At 41.9% G+C, this 12,613-nt stretch overlaps 1 protein-coding gene across 1 annotated transcript in view; it reads right to left on the bottom strand.

Annotated features, from left to right (window-relative positions):
• Positions 1-11,374, bottom strand: part of LOC140374518 (RNA-binding motif, single-stranded-interacting protein 3-like) — a 142,170-nt gene extending 130,796 nt beyond the window's left edge. The window contains exon 1 of the mRNA XM_072461445.1: positions 10,404-11,374. Coding sequence (XP_072317546.1) covers positions 10,404-10,475 — 72 coding nt within the window. The 5' untranslated portion in view covers positions 10,476-11,374. The remainder of the gene's footprint in view (positions 1-10,403) is intronic.
• Positions 11,375-12,613: the final 1,239 nt, after the last annotated feature.

Below are 12,613 nucleotides of genomic sequence, written 5' to 3'. Positions count from 1 at the left end.
CATTATGTCTGATGAAGTGGTGAATTATCTCAGTGGAAGGCGAGTCTCGGCGTCTCCTCTCACCTCCATTCTAAAGAAAGAAAGAAGGTCCAGCTCTATTGACAACGTTAAGTGGAATATAAAGAAAATTAATTACTTCAGGGATGGGCACGAGATATTAACTGACCAGTCGGCTGCATTTTCCGATCCACGAGTGCAAAAGACATGCACGGGGAAAGGATTGGAGTTTGAATGGAGGAAGTCAGAGCTAAGTCGCATAAGGAACAATATTGTGGGGCAAATCCCTCTAGGCGATTCTTTCAATTATCTGCCTGGTCCCTGGAGTAAGGATCACTCGCCCACCAACGCAGAACTGCCACAGAACCACTGGGGAGCTCACACAATGAATGAGAAACGATAATAAGGAATACAGCCGCCAAATCCCCACATCACTGACATCATGGATTAACAATGAAAGACAATGCAAAATAATAGAGTTTGGGTTATTCATATTCAAATAACTTGGAAAAGTACTTTATTTCAGCACCTTAATTAACTCTACAATGCATCTACTAAATTGATTGAGTTCTACACATGCAAATGAATACATGATTATTGCCCTGCCTGAATAAGGGTTGTGGCACCAAGAAGTTTTTTTTTTTTTTTTCATAAATGACATTTGTCGATGGATTATTGTTTTAAATGCTTAAAAACAAGTAGAAACTCTATTCCAAATCAATGTGGTAAATGGTACAGTATCTAAATTCAGAACAATGCAATACATGTTTTCCAAGTAAGGTTCATAATCATCTGTTTAATTAAATATTTACAACATCTTGCCACTCTCCTCCAGTTCAAAAAATTAATCAGTGAATGTTCATAAGCGATGACGACCTAATTAAATGCTGAATACATTCGAGATCATTAAATTGCAAAGAGAGATGTGTGCAATACTAAAGCAAGCAAGCTCGGGTGGACAAAAAAATCATTTACTAAGAAACAAAATCAGCCTCCTCATTAGACTAGGTTAAATTGTGTATATATTAGAGGCATGTGTTAATATTCAGAGAAGCAGCGAGTTTTAGAATACTTATTGAGCATGAGTCGTGACTGTCTCAAAGACAAAGCAAAAGATGTGAGAATATTGTGTGGAAAAAGGAAAATATCTGAAATAAGTAATTTACCTAACAAATAATTAATATGGGCATTAATCATTACTCAGGGGTTAAAGCAAAAAAAAAAAATGACTGAAAAATGTTCATAGTCAAAATGACTAAGTTTTAGATAAAATAATGCTGCTATTTGCATATTTTAGATTTTCTACAAATACGAGGTTATTAAGAGGACTATGTTTTTGAGGAAATAGGCCGGATCGAAATCCAGGTATATATAGAGCTTACTATCATGAGCCTAGAGCCATGAGCGTTAAGAAGGTTTAGAATAATGTTAAAAGAAGGTACCAGCCCTCCCCCATAACATTTTTTTTTTTTTTAAAGATAACATTTCCTGCATTTATGATCAGTTATAGAGCAGAGTTTGGGTCACAAAAAATCCAAAACATTACTGCACATTTAGGTAAAACTCAACTAAGGAGACACAAAATGAGGATGTCTCCTACTCCATTATTACACCACAGTAGTATAGAAGTGCATTTTAGAGTTTCTACCACCAATACAATTACAATCCAAGATCTATGTTTTAGCAGATCAAATTTCCTACAACTCGGTGTATTTGATCTGTTATAGAGGGGACTCTGGGGTGAACAAAATTCTGAAAATGAATGCACATTTAGGTAAAGAACTATCAAAGAAGACGTCACAAAAGGATGTCTCCTACTCCATTATTATACCACAGTAGTATATTTAAGTTTTAAGTGAGTTTCTACCACCAATGCATGTACATTAAGAGGCCTATATTTTTCAGGAAATGGTCCTGATCTAATAGCACTTTATAAATTACAGCTTAATCTATAATAATCCCAGAGCCATGAAAACTGGAGATGAGATGTAGTTTGTGTTAAGGAGGTAGGTTACTAGTAAAACACCACACTGAAGATCTGCCAGAACATTTTAAAGAACATATTCCATGTCCTATATGTTGGTGTTTTTTTAACAATTGTAGAGGAGATGATTTGAACATTTAGGTTAAAACTATCAAAGGAGACACTTACAAAAGGATTTCTCCAATTACATTTGAACAACACAGTAATAGGCCTACACACTGCAGTAGTGCACAGGGGCGAGGCTCTCACCGGAAAAGTACAGCCAATTGCGCACTTCTGAACTAATATTAGCCTACGCCCACCAACCTGCACATATTAGTGCTTCATTAAATGGGCGTGAGTCTTTATTTTGCATAACAACACCTAAAACATAGTGACAATGAATCTTTCGTAGGTGCAATGATGAACGTTTGGGAATTCCAACGTTATAAAAATCAGGTGAAGCGGTGTAAGTCAGTTCTGACATTAGTGCTATTCGATGTCGTAGACATTGCCACACTTGTTTGAGCTCAGCTCAAGTAGCATGTTGATTATAGTTAAGATTGGGTCAAAAAATCCAGCCCGGACGGGCTCAAGCTCACGTAGGCTTTACTGTCCGGACCCAACCCGGATCAAATCATTCACTGTCTGCCCTGTCCAGCCATCCATTCAAAGAACTTGGGTTACATTAAATAAACTGTTTTTGAATGTTTTAAATGTATTTAAATGATGGAATAGAGCTGTACCTGCTGTTGTTAGAGGCACTCCCCTGCACTCTCTCTCTCCCTCCATCCTTTTTTAACTTGGGTGTTAAATGTTATGTCTTGAGAGAACTGCAGATCATCGCAACAGTTACTGAGCTCAGCACACTGGGGCAGAGCAGGGGTGTCCAAACCTTTTTCATTGAGGGCCCCATTTTGAAACAAATGCAAAGCGGAGGATCACATACAACACCACAAAGCTATTACGTAGTTTTGATGAGCCACTTTAAAACTTTAAATGTAAGCATATCGTACATATGTAGGTTAAAGGTTTTATTTATTGGGGGGGGCAATAAAGTGAAATTCTTTTGCCACAGATACGTATATAGTAAAAGCAGCTCTTAGGGTTAAAATGAGACCACTGTGTTCAGCCTGAATCTAATTAAGAACCCTTTTCATCCCACTCTTATAAACCTATTGCAGTGAATAATTAGTTTCATAGTTTTCCCTATGAATATAATACGTTAGTGGGAAGAGTTCCTACCACACACTATGAGAAATCTAAAATCTATTTTTCATACATATTTCTTTAAAGAAATACAGCCTGACTCACTTCTAACCTTTGAAAAAAAAAAAAAAAAAACACAGCTTCCAAACTAGTCAATTACTTCAACTGATTTGTTGCTTTAAAGGTTTAAATCAATATGATCTCTCCCCATCTTCAACCACTAACTATGCATATTTTTCCTGGCCGCACTACATTACACTGAGAAAGCTTAAAATAGCTAATGGCTAAAGGTTGTGCTCTTTGCCCGTTTCTTTTATCCCACAGTAAAAGCCTTTGTCAGGCACTGGGCTTGTTGTTTTAAGGATAACTCACTAAAACATGGACATTTTCAAGCCTGCCGTGTTTTATCTGTTGCAGAAAAAAATGTATTTAGCACCAAGCTGAATTTGTCAAAACTGTGTTACAAACTGGAATCATGTTCACTGACAGATATTAATTCATTGGATGTTGTACTGGGAAGTGCTGGAGACCGCCTAAGATCTCAGTATTTTTGCAGTGTGCCGGAGGAGGTAGAGGGCTCTGACAGGAGCTTTTAAGAGGCTGGGAATCCATTAGACAAGGGTCGCTCCAAAGTGGCCAACTATTAAAAATGCAGCAGCACCATTACTCTGTGACCCCACCTCCAACTCACTCTGCTTCAAGTGTCGCTCTGTATTTGATCTCTTTTTTGTGCAGAGCAATTTCTCATTGGACAACCAAATGTTCTTTTCTCTCTTCATTTCCCTCTGTGGTTTCTATATCAAATTAGCTGTTATTTTTTTTGCATATTTGGCATGTATAATTCTCTCAAAAAATCACATTGATATAGAAATATGACAATAATTTAAACTTTTCATTGTTGTGTTATGTTGTTGTGTTACTTTTAATGGCAACTGAAAAGGTGCATTTATACCGTCCCCTACTGTAGTTCTACGTCTTCTAACGTGTTTTATGCTATGCCTTAAAAAAAAAAAAAAAGAGATATTGATATTATCATCCAACAGGTGGAGGACTTACTACCAGAAACATTGTCACTAAACCATTTAAATCTTTATGAGTCCTGCTAGTACTTGGACACTGTAACTTTGCACGTCGACATCCATGTGGGATTTGTGCGTTTTTTTTAAATCCAAATTTTTCATTTTCATTTTAAGATTGGGAAACGGGAAACAAGTGCTTTTCCAATTTTGTGTTTTTCATAGAAAATAAAAAACAAATGGAATGGCCAGCAGGTACATGGACCCTAATGGCTAGATTAGAACAGCTTTTGCTTTTTTATTGACTTCTCTCTTTTCCATAGATGAAATGCTCCACGTGTGCCGTGATATTGATTTGGTTTAAGTTTTAGCTTACATGTCCTTCCAAGCACCTTCCAAGCAACCTTCTACATTCAGGCTTGAGGTTGCCCCTCACTGTATATTTGCTTGTGTAACTCTGTGGTGGTAAAACAATTTGTCTTATTTAAAAATCTCAAGAGCTTTAAATTACATTTCAATTGATGCGCACCAACTTCTATTAATAACCTTTTCCTTATGGCATGGTTTCGGTCAGTATCCTACTACTGCTGTATAAGGACAAGAATAGCACAGCCCACAGAGATTAATAAATGAACATATATGGGTGGTTAGGAGAGTCCCTTTTAGGCTATAAAGCTACCCAGGCCTGGCATTGTGAACAGATGGCAGAAGACAGGCTGAGAGTCAGAGCCCAGAGCACAGTGGGAATGAGGCAAGAGTATTTGGTCAGGCATTAGAAGAAAGAAGCATAAGGCCATTGTTATATCTCCATTTTGGCACATGATGTTATCAAGAGCAGAGACAGAAGAGCTGGGTTTAAAACAGCAACAACCATGTCATAATAAGGGAGGCTGTGAAAACTAAGGGGCAGATGTGTGAGGAGAAACAGGGCATGAACAGAATACATGCTGAGATATAAAAGCTGCAGAACATGTTGATTCTACACACAATGGCTTCAGTAACATGTGTTTATGGTGTGCCGCACAACAACATTTAACATTATTTTTTAATATCATTACAATATTTTTGGGACTTTGATATAAGTAGGTTATAGGGAACAAGTGGTAGAAAATGGATGGATGGATATGTAAATGTGTTTCAAATGCTGAACAAAGATATCCATAGTCCTTTAAACCTTTTGTCCTTTTGCATGCCCTTTCTTCAGTCAACTCTCCCTGGTGTTTACTCACTAGTGTAAGTTGAGTGCTGACCGCATTTATCTAGTGCATAATAGAGAGTAATTGAATGTGAAAAGCTCATTTTTGAAGTGATTGAATATTCTATTTAGATGTCCAGGCGTGTCCGCATGTGTCATTACTTTGATATCAGCTGAATGCTGTTTCTCATTAGCCTAATTAAAACTCCTTGTGTGCCACTGAGCGTATTAGCACACTGATCAGCAGCAAACTAATGATTGCTTCGTTGATAATGTGACTTTTTTTTTTTCTTAAGCTGCCTCTTATCATGCGCTTGGTAATTATCAAGAAAGTTCCACATCCTTAGTCTGTCCCCATCAGAGGCTTATGGAAAACACTCAGCGAGCTCATCAGGACATGGTTTTTAAATAGGCTGCTACAAACATAAATAAAACTAAATAAAAGAAGCAATATCTCATGCACGGGATGCTCGGTGGTAGCACAGTTAGAGCTCTCACCTGGGGAGAACCTGGTTCTCTCCGGGTTTTCCAGCTTCCTCCCACCGTCCAAAGACCGTCCAAAGACATGCATGAGGTAAATTGGCAACTGTCACTTGCTCCAGTGAACAAAAGTGAGAATGAATGGTTGTCTGTGTGTCTATGTCTCTGTGTTAACCCTGCGACGAGCTGGCCCCTGCTCTGGGGCCTGGGGGGACAGTTGTCTTGTAAATGTTTGCTTGTGTATTGTATTGCCTATGTAATATAATGCTCAAACTTGTCTGCTGTACCTGAGGACCCCTCGAGATGACTCATTTCAAGGGGTTATTCCTCTTAATAAACAAATGTCAAATGTAGCTTTTGTGGCAGCATTAACCTCGGCCGAGTGGATGGATAAGGGCCACTGCCCATGCATTAGCGTGTTATGATCTATTTAACAAACATGGTCATTGCAACAGCAGTCACAGCCCACATTCATTTGTTGCATTTTTATTAGATCTAATTAGAGGTTTTAGTGGCCTTTGACGGGCAGAGCACCCCCAGCGGACAGCTACACCATGCAGATGGACAACACACAAGCCAAATGACAGCAGCTACAAAGTCTGCTATTTGAATATTACCAATGGTGTGCTCATCACAGATCTGACTCCTCAGGCCAAAGTCCCAACCAGCTTTACCCTGTGGTTACATTTTAACAAACAGAAAACACAACTGTGCATCTGTGCCTGAACATTAACCCAACCAGCAACCTCCTTAAACCCACTTACTGCGTGATGAAGAGCCTCCCTGCTCACATAAGGGGCCCCAGCCCCTCCCCACACATGGGCTAATGTACACTAACTGTACCTATAGCCTATTATGGAGGCAGAACCAAGGCAATTCTCTGTTTAATAGCCTCACGTCCACACACTTTTTCATGGATAAGAATTGTTGGTTTAAGCTAGTCATTTCATGGCTGGCTTTATGCAAAAATAGCCTGTGTGGGCTTACATATTAAATCCAAGCATTTTCATAGAATTGCTGTGTTCACACACATAACTACGATAAGACTCAGGTGATGCCAGGTCCTTAAAAGTAAATAGTTTCAGCAATCATTAGGTATAATTATTAGGATAATGACATTTGCAATTTGGCTAAATGTGTGTCAATGTGTAAAGTGAGAGCTCATTTAAAGAATGTCCTTGGAAAGTGAAGGCAGCAGCTAAATACACACTTATGATTGATATTAAAGAGGAGAGCCACAACTTTGGAAGCAAGCTTAATCAGAGGACATTTGCATATACAATCGTTGAACACACACACAATACCTGTACATGTTCTGCTACTGTATGCTACTACCATTGTGCAGAAAAACAGCCTGAAAAAGTCACTTGCTGCCAGCCACCTGCATGTATTGAGAGGCTACTTGATTATGCATGCATTCCTATTTGTTCATGAACCACTGCTCGAATGTATATAAGTAAACACCAATAACCATACCAACACCAATGCACAGGCACTAGAACAGTAGAAGGACATCCGACTGCTCTTAGGTCCCTGACAGTGACCTGCACTGAGAGGGGTCAAACCTGCAGCCACCAGCACAGAACGAGCAAGAGAAGAGTTATTGACAAAGTCTCGGATGCAGTCACAGGTTGGAGCGGACACACAAACAGCTTTCATATATGGATATGCGGTGGACAAACAACCACAGCAACAATAGGGGACACACATGGGGAGAGCCAGGATCCAATTTGATTTGACCTTGACAACGCTGGAGGTTACAGGAAGGTGGGAGGGATGTGGCGATAGATGGCGAGGCAGAACTGAGGAGACAGTGTGGGCCGGATGCCTGTTGCAGATACTTGAGAAATGACCTTGAACTGGCAGAGATAAATCATGGAGAAACAGACAGCACCGTGACACCGTGACATCTGTACACATAAAACGCTTTGACGCATGTGAATAAAACCGGGGAGTCAATCTAACATAGATGTGCGTGAGGCGTGTCAAGGATTTTAAAATCTGTTTCTGGAGGGGGGAAAACCAGAAAATAATACCAGTAAATCAGAGCAAATAATGTTGGATTCAAAAAAACAAGCGCCATGAAGTTTCAATCCAACAGCATAAAAAGCAGAAAGATTTTGTTCCAAATTTGTGTTTGTAGGAGAAAGAAATCTCCCGTAAGAGATAGACGCTGTACTTCTTTTAGAACTAAAAAAAAGACTACAATTGAACTGTCATCAAGCAGACAAGTGGTGCAATTTTAGAATAAACAATAATAGCCAAATTTGGTTCCATTCTCATATATGCATTGATGTAATAAAGTGTCAATATCTCTGTTTGTGTTATGAGAGTGAATAGGCTGTCATTTTATATGGGAAAATAACAACACTCTAATAATCACGGTAATTTGTGAAGTGACAGTTAAAATGACACCTTTTTCCTTGGCATTGTTCCTATACCGCTTTATCATATTGTTTGTAAAACTAAATCCAATAAATGTTGGATGCCTTGTAAAGCTGTACATGTGCGGTATGAGGTTGCGGGTCCAATCTACAAACTTGTCACTCTGGATAAAATCTGTTTGCCCTTTCTTGTCCCGGCCATTTATGTTTGAAGTGAAAGGACACTTCGCAAGTAGTGGATTCATTTAAGACTCAAAGGAGATCACGCAGCAAACTGACACTGTCCAGGGTGTACTTCAAGTCTGCCTATGGACAAAGATGTTAGGTCTCAGTACGCTGTGACCACTAACATTAGATGACGATCATTTAATTGTGAGCTATGTAACTTTTCAGGTAAAGAGTCTCCCACCCACATTATAGCTTTACACTTATCTCTGTGGAAACAAGCAGGGGACTCCACCAGGCCACCAGGTACTTTTGAGCATAAAAACACCTGCAACGGTAATTGAATAAATGCATGATAGAGTTTAATACAATAAAGCAATAATATCTCTATGGCGGTGGACCCCCCTGGAAATGTTACATAGTGCACCTTTAACCGTGAGTGTCTATTTCAGTCAATTTGAGGTAAAATATTCCTTCAACATGATTAATTCAGTGCAAAAGGTAGGTTGTTCGATTATGATTATTAATCGTTTAAAGAAGTCAAAAGTTTTATAACACATGCCTAAAATACTGTCTAACACATTAAATTGAATTAATACTGAAATAAACTGACCACACAAATTATTAACCAGCGCTATACCTGCGTCATGCAACACAAAACTATTTCTGTCCGTTTCAGTATCGATTCTGTCCTCTGAGATTTAGACTTGCAGCTAAACAATAACACTTCACATACTATCACATACATAAAAACAAACAACAACAACGCGAAGGCCATATAATGAAAGTACGATCGATGCATCTGCAGTGGTCCAGTTTCTGTTTTTTGGTGGTATAAAAAAAAAAAAAAAATCAAAACATGTACGTGCTTAGACAAGCTCAAATAAAACATCATTCCTTTGGAGATCGCCTTTCCCGACTCTATCCAATTCATATCTGCAGCTATACATTACACTCAATCAATCATGTCTATAGCGTGCCATGATCGCGAGGGACTGTGGGAATAAGGGGGTGGGGATGGCCAGTGATGAGGGCTCTAGAGCCGGAGTTGGTGGTTGCATGACAAAAGAGGCTGAGGGACGTAGAATGAGTACAGAGGAGGGAAGACCGGGCCTCTTTGCCCTGAACTTGAACCTAGAGCCAGTGGGTCAGAGAAGGGTCAGAGAAGGGACAGCGGGGTCAAGTGCTCGGAGCAAAGAATAACAGTAAAGCCAAATTAATTACAGCAGACTAGGGTTTTAAGTTTGTTAAAGAGAACAGGATCTACAGCATGTGGTTATAAATAATAAGAAGGGTAAAAAAAGTATATACCGTATTTTCCGGACTATAAGTCGCACTGGACTGTAAGTCGCACTGGAGTATAAGTCAAAAAATGCACAATAGAGAAGAAAAAAACATGTATAAGTTGCACTAGGGTATGAAATACGGTTGCAAGTGTGAAAATAACAAATAATATCACATATAAGTCGCTCTGGAGTATAAGTATAAGTCGCACCCCGGCCAAAACTATGAAAAAAGGTGCGACTTATAGTCCGGAAAATACGGTATATATATCTTTTATATATAGGCCAACTGGTAGTTTTAACAAAATGAAAATAAAGCAATATTCAGCAGATTACCAGACCGGCCCAATACGACTGGATAGAATGATTAAATGAATCACACTTTCTTCCTTCCACACATTCACATTTCTGAGGTTGCCACAGCAAATCCTTGACATTCCAACTTAATGTTTTGCCAATTCATTAGTTGTTTACTAAAGAAAGAAGGTGACGTTTGTGGCGTACACGCAGTTTAACAGATGTTTTTTGTCCCGCATGCCATACGTCTATTCATTTGTTGTCATGCCAATCCCTCGCACAGTTTTTACATTCAACCAGGTCATCAAGAGTGCTTCCATCTCGCCACTTACCCGGGCTTGGAACTGGCACAAAGGCTTGGCAAGCTCTTTTATCTGATTATAAATGGAGTAAATTGGGGGTGCGCGTGCCTACCTTGGTCTGGAGATAGTGGGGGTAGTAGTAGGTGTAGGGGTACATTGGCTGCTGTTCCAAACGTTTTCCCATGTAGCTGGAATCCTCTTGAAGGTTCTGGATGCTGGAGATTTGGAAGCTTGAAGTCTGGCTGGCCTGAGGATGCCGAACAAAAATCCTTCTTCTTCTTCTTCTTCTTCTTCTTCTTCTTGCTGGATTAAAAGAGCACTGTGTCAAGAACGCACACAGCGGTGGTTAGGATGGCAGGATTTGGGGGTACACTTTTAGCCAGTCTAGTAGTCGTCTCGCAATTCTTTTAAACCATTCTACGCGTGGGTCCTGGCCATCCACAAACACAGGGTGATCCAGAGTAGTGGGGAAAGGGCACAGGGAAGAAACGGAAGAAACAATGGAGGTAATTGAAGAGAGAGGAGGAAAGCAAGGACAAGACAACAAGGATGAAGGGAGGAGTGATCCAGTTGCCGGTTCCTTGCGGACTAAAAAACAGACTTGTTATTCTCCTCCGCTGCCCCGAGCATGTCCCTTGAAACGATTCCAAGCGTCTTTATCTTCTTCCTCTCTTCAGTTCCTTTTTCCCACACAAGAAGGGAGATCCCACCAGGAGCTGTATCCCGGTCTGTGATTTACCCCGGCAAAGACACAACTCGGGATGTGGGGAGAGAGGATCCGGAGCTATAATAACTGCCACTCTCTTTTGTCAAGCATCTGCGATGTACAGATAAAAAGATAGGTATAGAGCGCCGGTGTGAAGGATGAACAGAGGAGAAAGAAAGTCCAGATGCCACACGCGGCAAAAATGCCTTCTGGTGCGCAAAGATGCTTGTTTTTCCCTCTAACTCTTTCCTGGATCCGTCTCGCTTCTTCGTCACGGTGCGCTCCCCGCTGGCAGTCGTCAGTTTTGGTGGCAGCGGCAGTGGTTCGTGTGTGTGACCGCCGCGCGTGTAACTGAGAAGGGAGAGAGCGTATGTGTGTGTGTGTGTGTGTGTGTGTGTGTGTGTGTGTGTGTGTGTGTGTGTGTGTGTGTGTGTCTGTGTGTGTGTGTGTGTGTGTGTGTGTGTGCGCGCGCGCGGCTGGGGCTGTCTGCTCCACTCTGTGCGCCTAGACAGAGGGGCTCGGCTTCAGCCCGGCGAGGCTCCTCCCACCACGAACTCTCCCCCCGCCCTCTCTCCCCGCGCGCGCGTACGTACGTGTGTGTGCGCGTGTGTGTGTGTGTGCATGTGCATGTGTGTGTGTGCGTGTGTGTGTGCGCGCGCGTGTTTCTATGGGAAGAGCGCGAGAGAGGGGGGGTGACCGGTCCTGCCCTCGCGCGAGCCGCTGGAACAGACAGGAATGGGCGATGCTGCTGGCAGGGGGGCGGAGCTGGCAGAGGGGCGGAGCTGGCAAAGGGGCGGAGCTGGCAGAGGGGCGGTGCTGGCAGAGGGGCGGAGCTGGCAGAGGGGGCGGAGCTGGCAGAGGGGCGGTGCTGGCAAAGGGGCGGAGCTGGCAGAGGGGGCGGAGCTGGCAGAGGGAACGCAGAGAGACGGCGCTGGGGTAAAAGGTGAAAGAAGGATACATGAGCTTGAGTCGTTTACAGTGGAATTTGGATAGAGATGGAACCCCCTACTGGCACCGAGGAGGCGCAGCCAGGGCCGGCCCAGCCTATAAGCGAACTAAGCAGCCGCGTAGGGCCCCGAGGCGTTAAAAGGGCCCCCAATCTGGCAACCCGTCGTATGCGAAGTGCAAGCGCAGCGTGCACCACTAGTGTAGTAGCGCTGCTGGCGCGGCAGCGCACACGGCGGTAACATGACGCACAAACTGCATTTATTTGTAATGACAATCTGGCAACCAAGACACCAAACCTGCGCTGATTGGGCAACTTCATTGTGCGCGAGCAGAACGAGAGCAAAACATAAACACAACACAACGTGGTCCTCATGTCCAGAGGAATATATCCCCCCGATGCCGAAAAACGAAAGAAGAAACTTCTTGACGATGTAAAGAAACTGCAAACTCAACAACACTCTCCAGGTATTGAACTTCTCTTACAAAGAGACGGTTAATGCTGCTGTTTGAAACAACACGATTCTGTCACGTTAGTTCGCTCAGGCTGGAGGAGACGAGAGCTCTGCCCCGCGCATAATAATATGTCTGAATGAAAGATAATAAGCTTCACATTTACACCAGCCCGGTAGTGTCAGCTGCAGGTGAGGCCGGGGAGGGGCGTCTATGCC

This window comes from Eucyclogobius newberryi, unplaced genomic scaffold (genome assembly GCF_026437365.1).
Source record: "Eucyclogobius newberryi isolate DKJ021-1_F unplaced genomic scaffold, fEucNew1.0.hap1 SCAF_3, whole genome shotgun sequence".
Classification (NCBI taxonomy): domain Eukaryota; kingdom Metazoa; phylum Chordata; class Actinopteri; order Gobiiformes; family Gobiidae; genus Eucyclogobius; species Eucyclogobius newberryi.
This window is presented reverse-complemented; position numbering and strand designations above follow the sequence as displayed.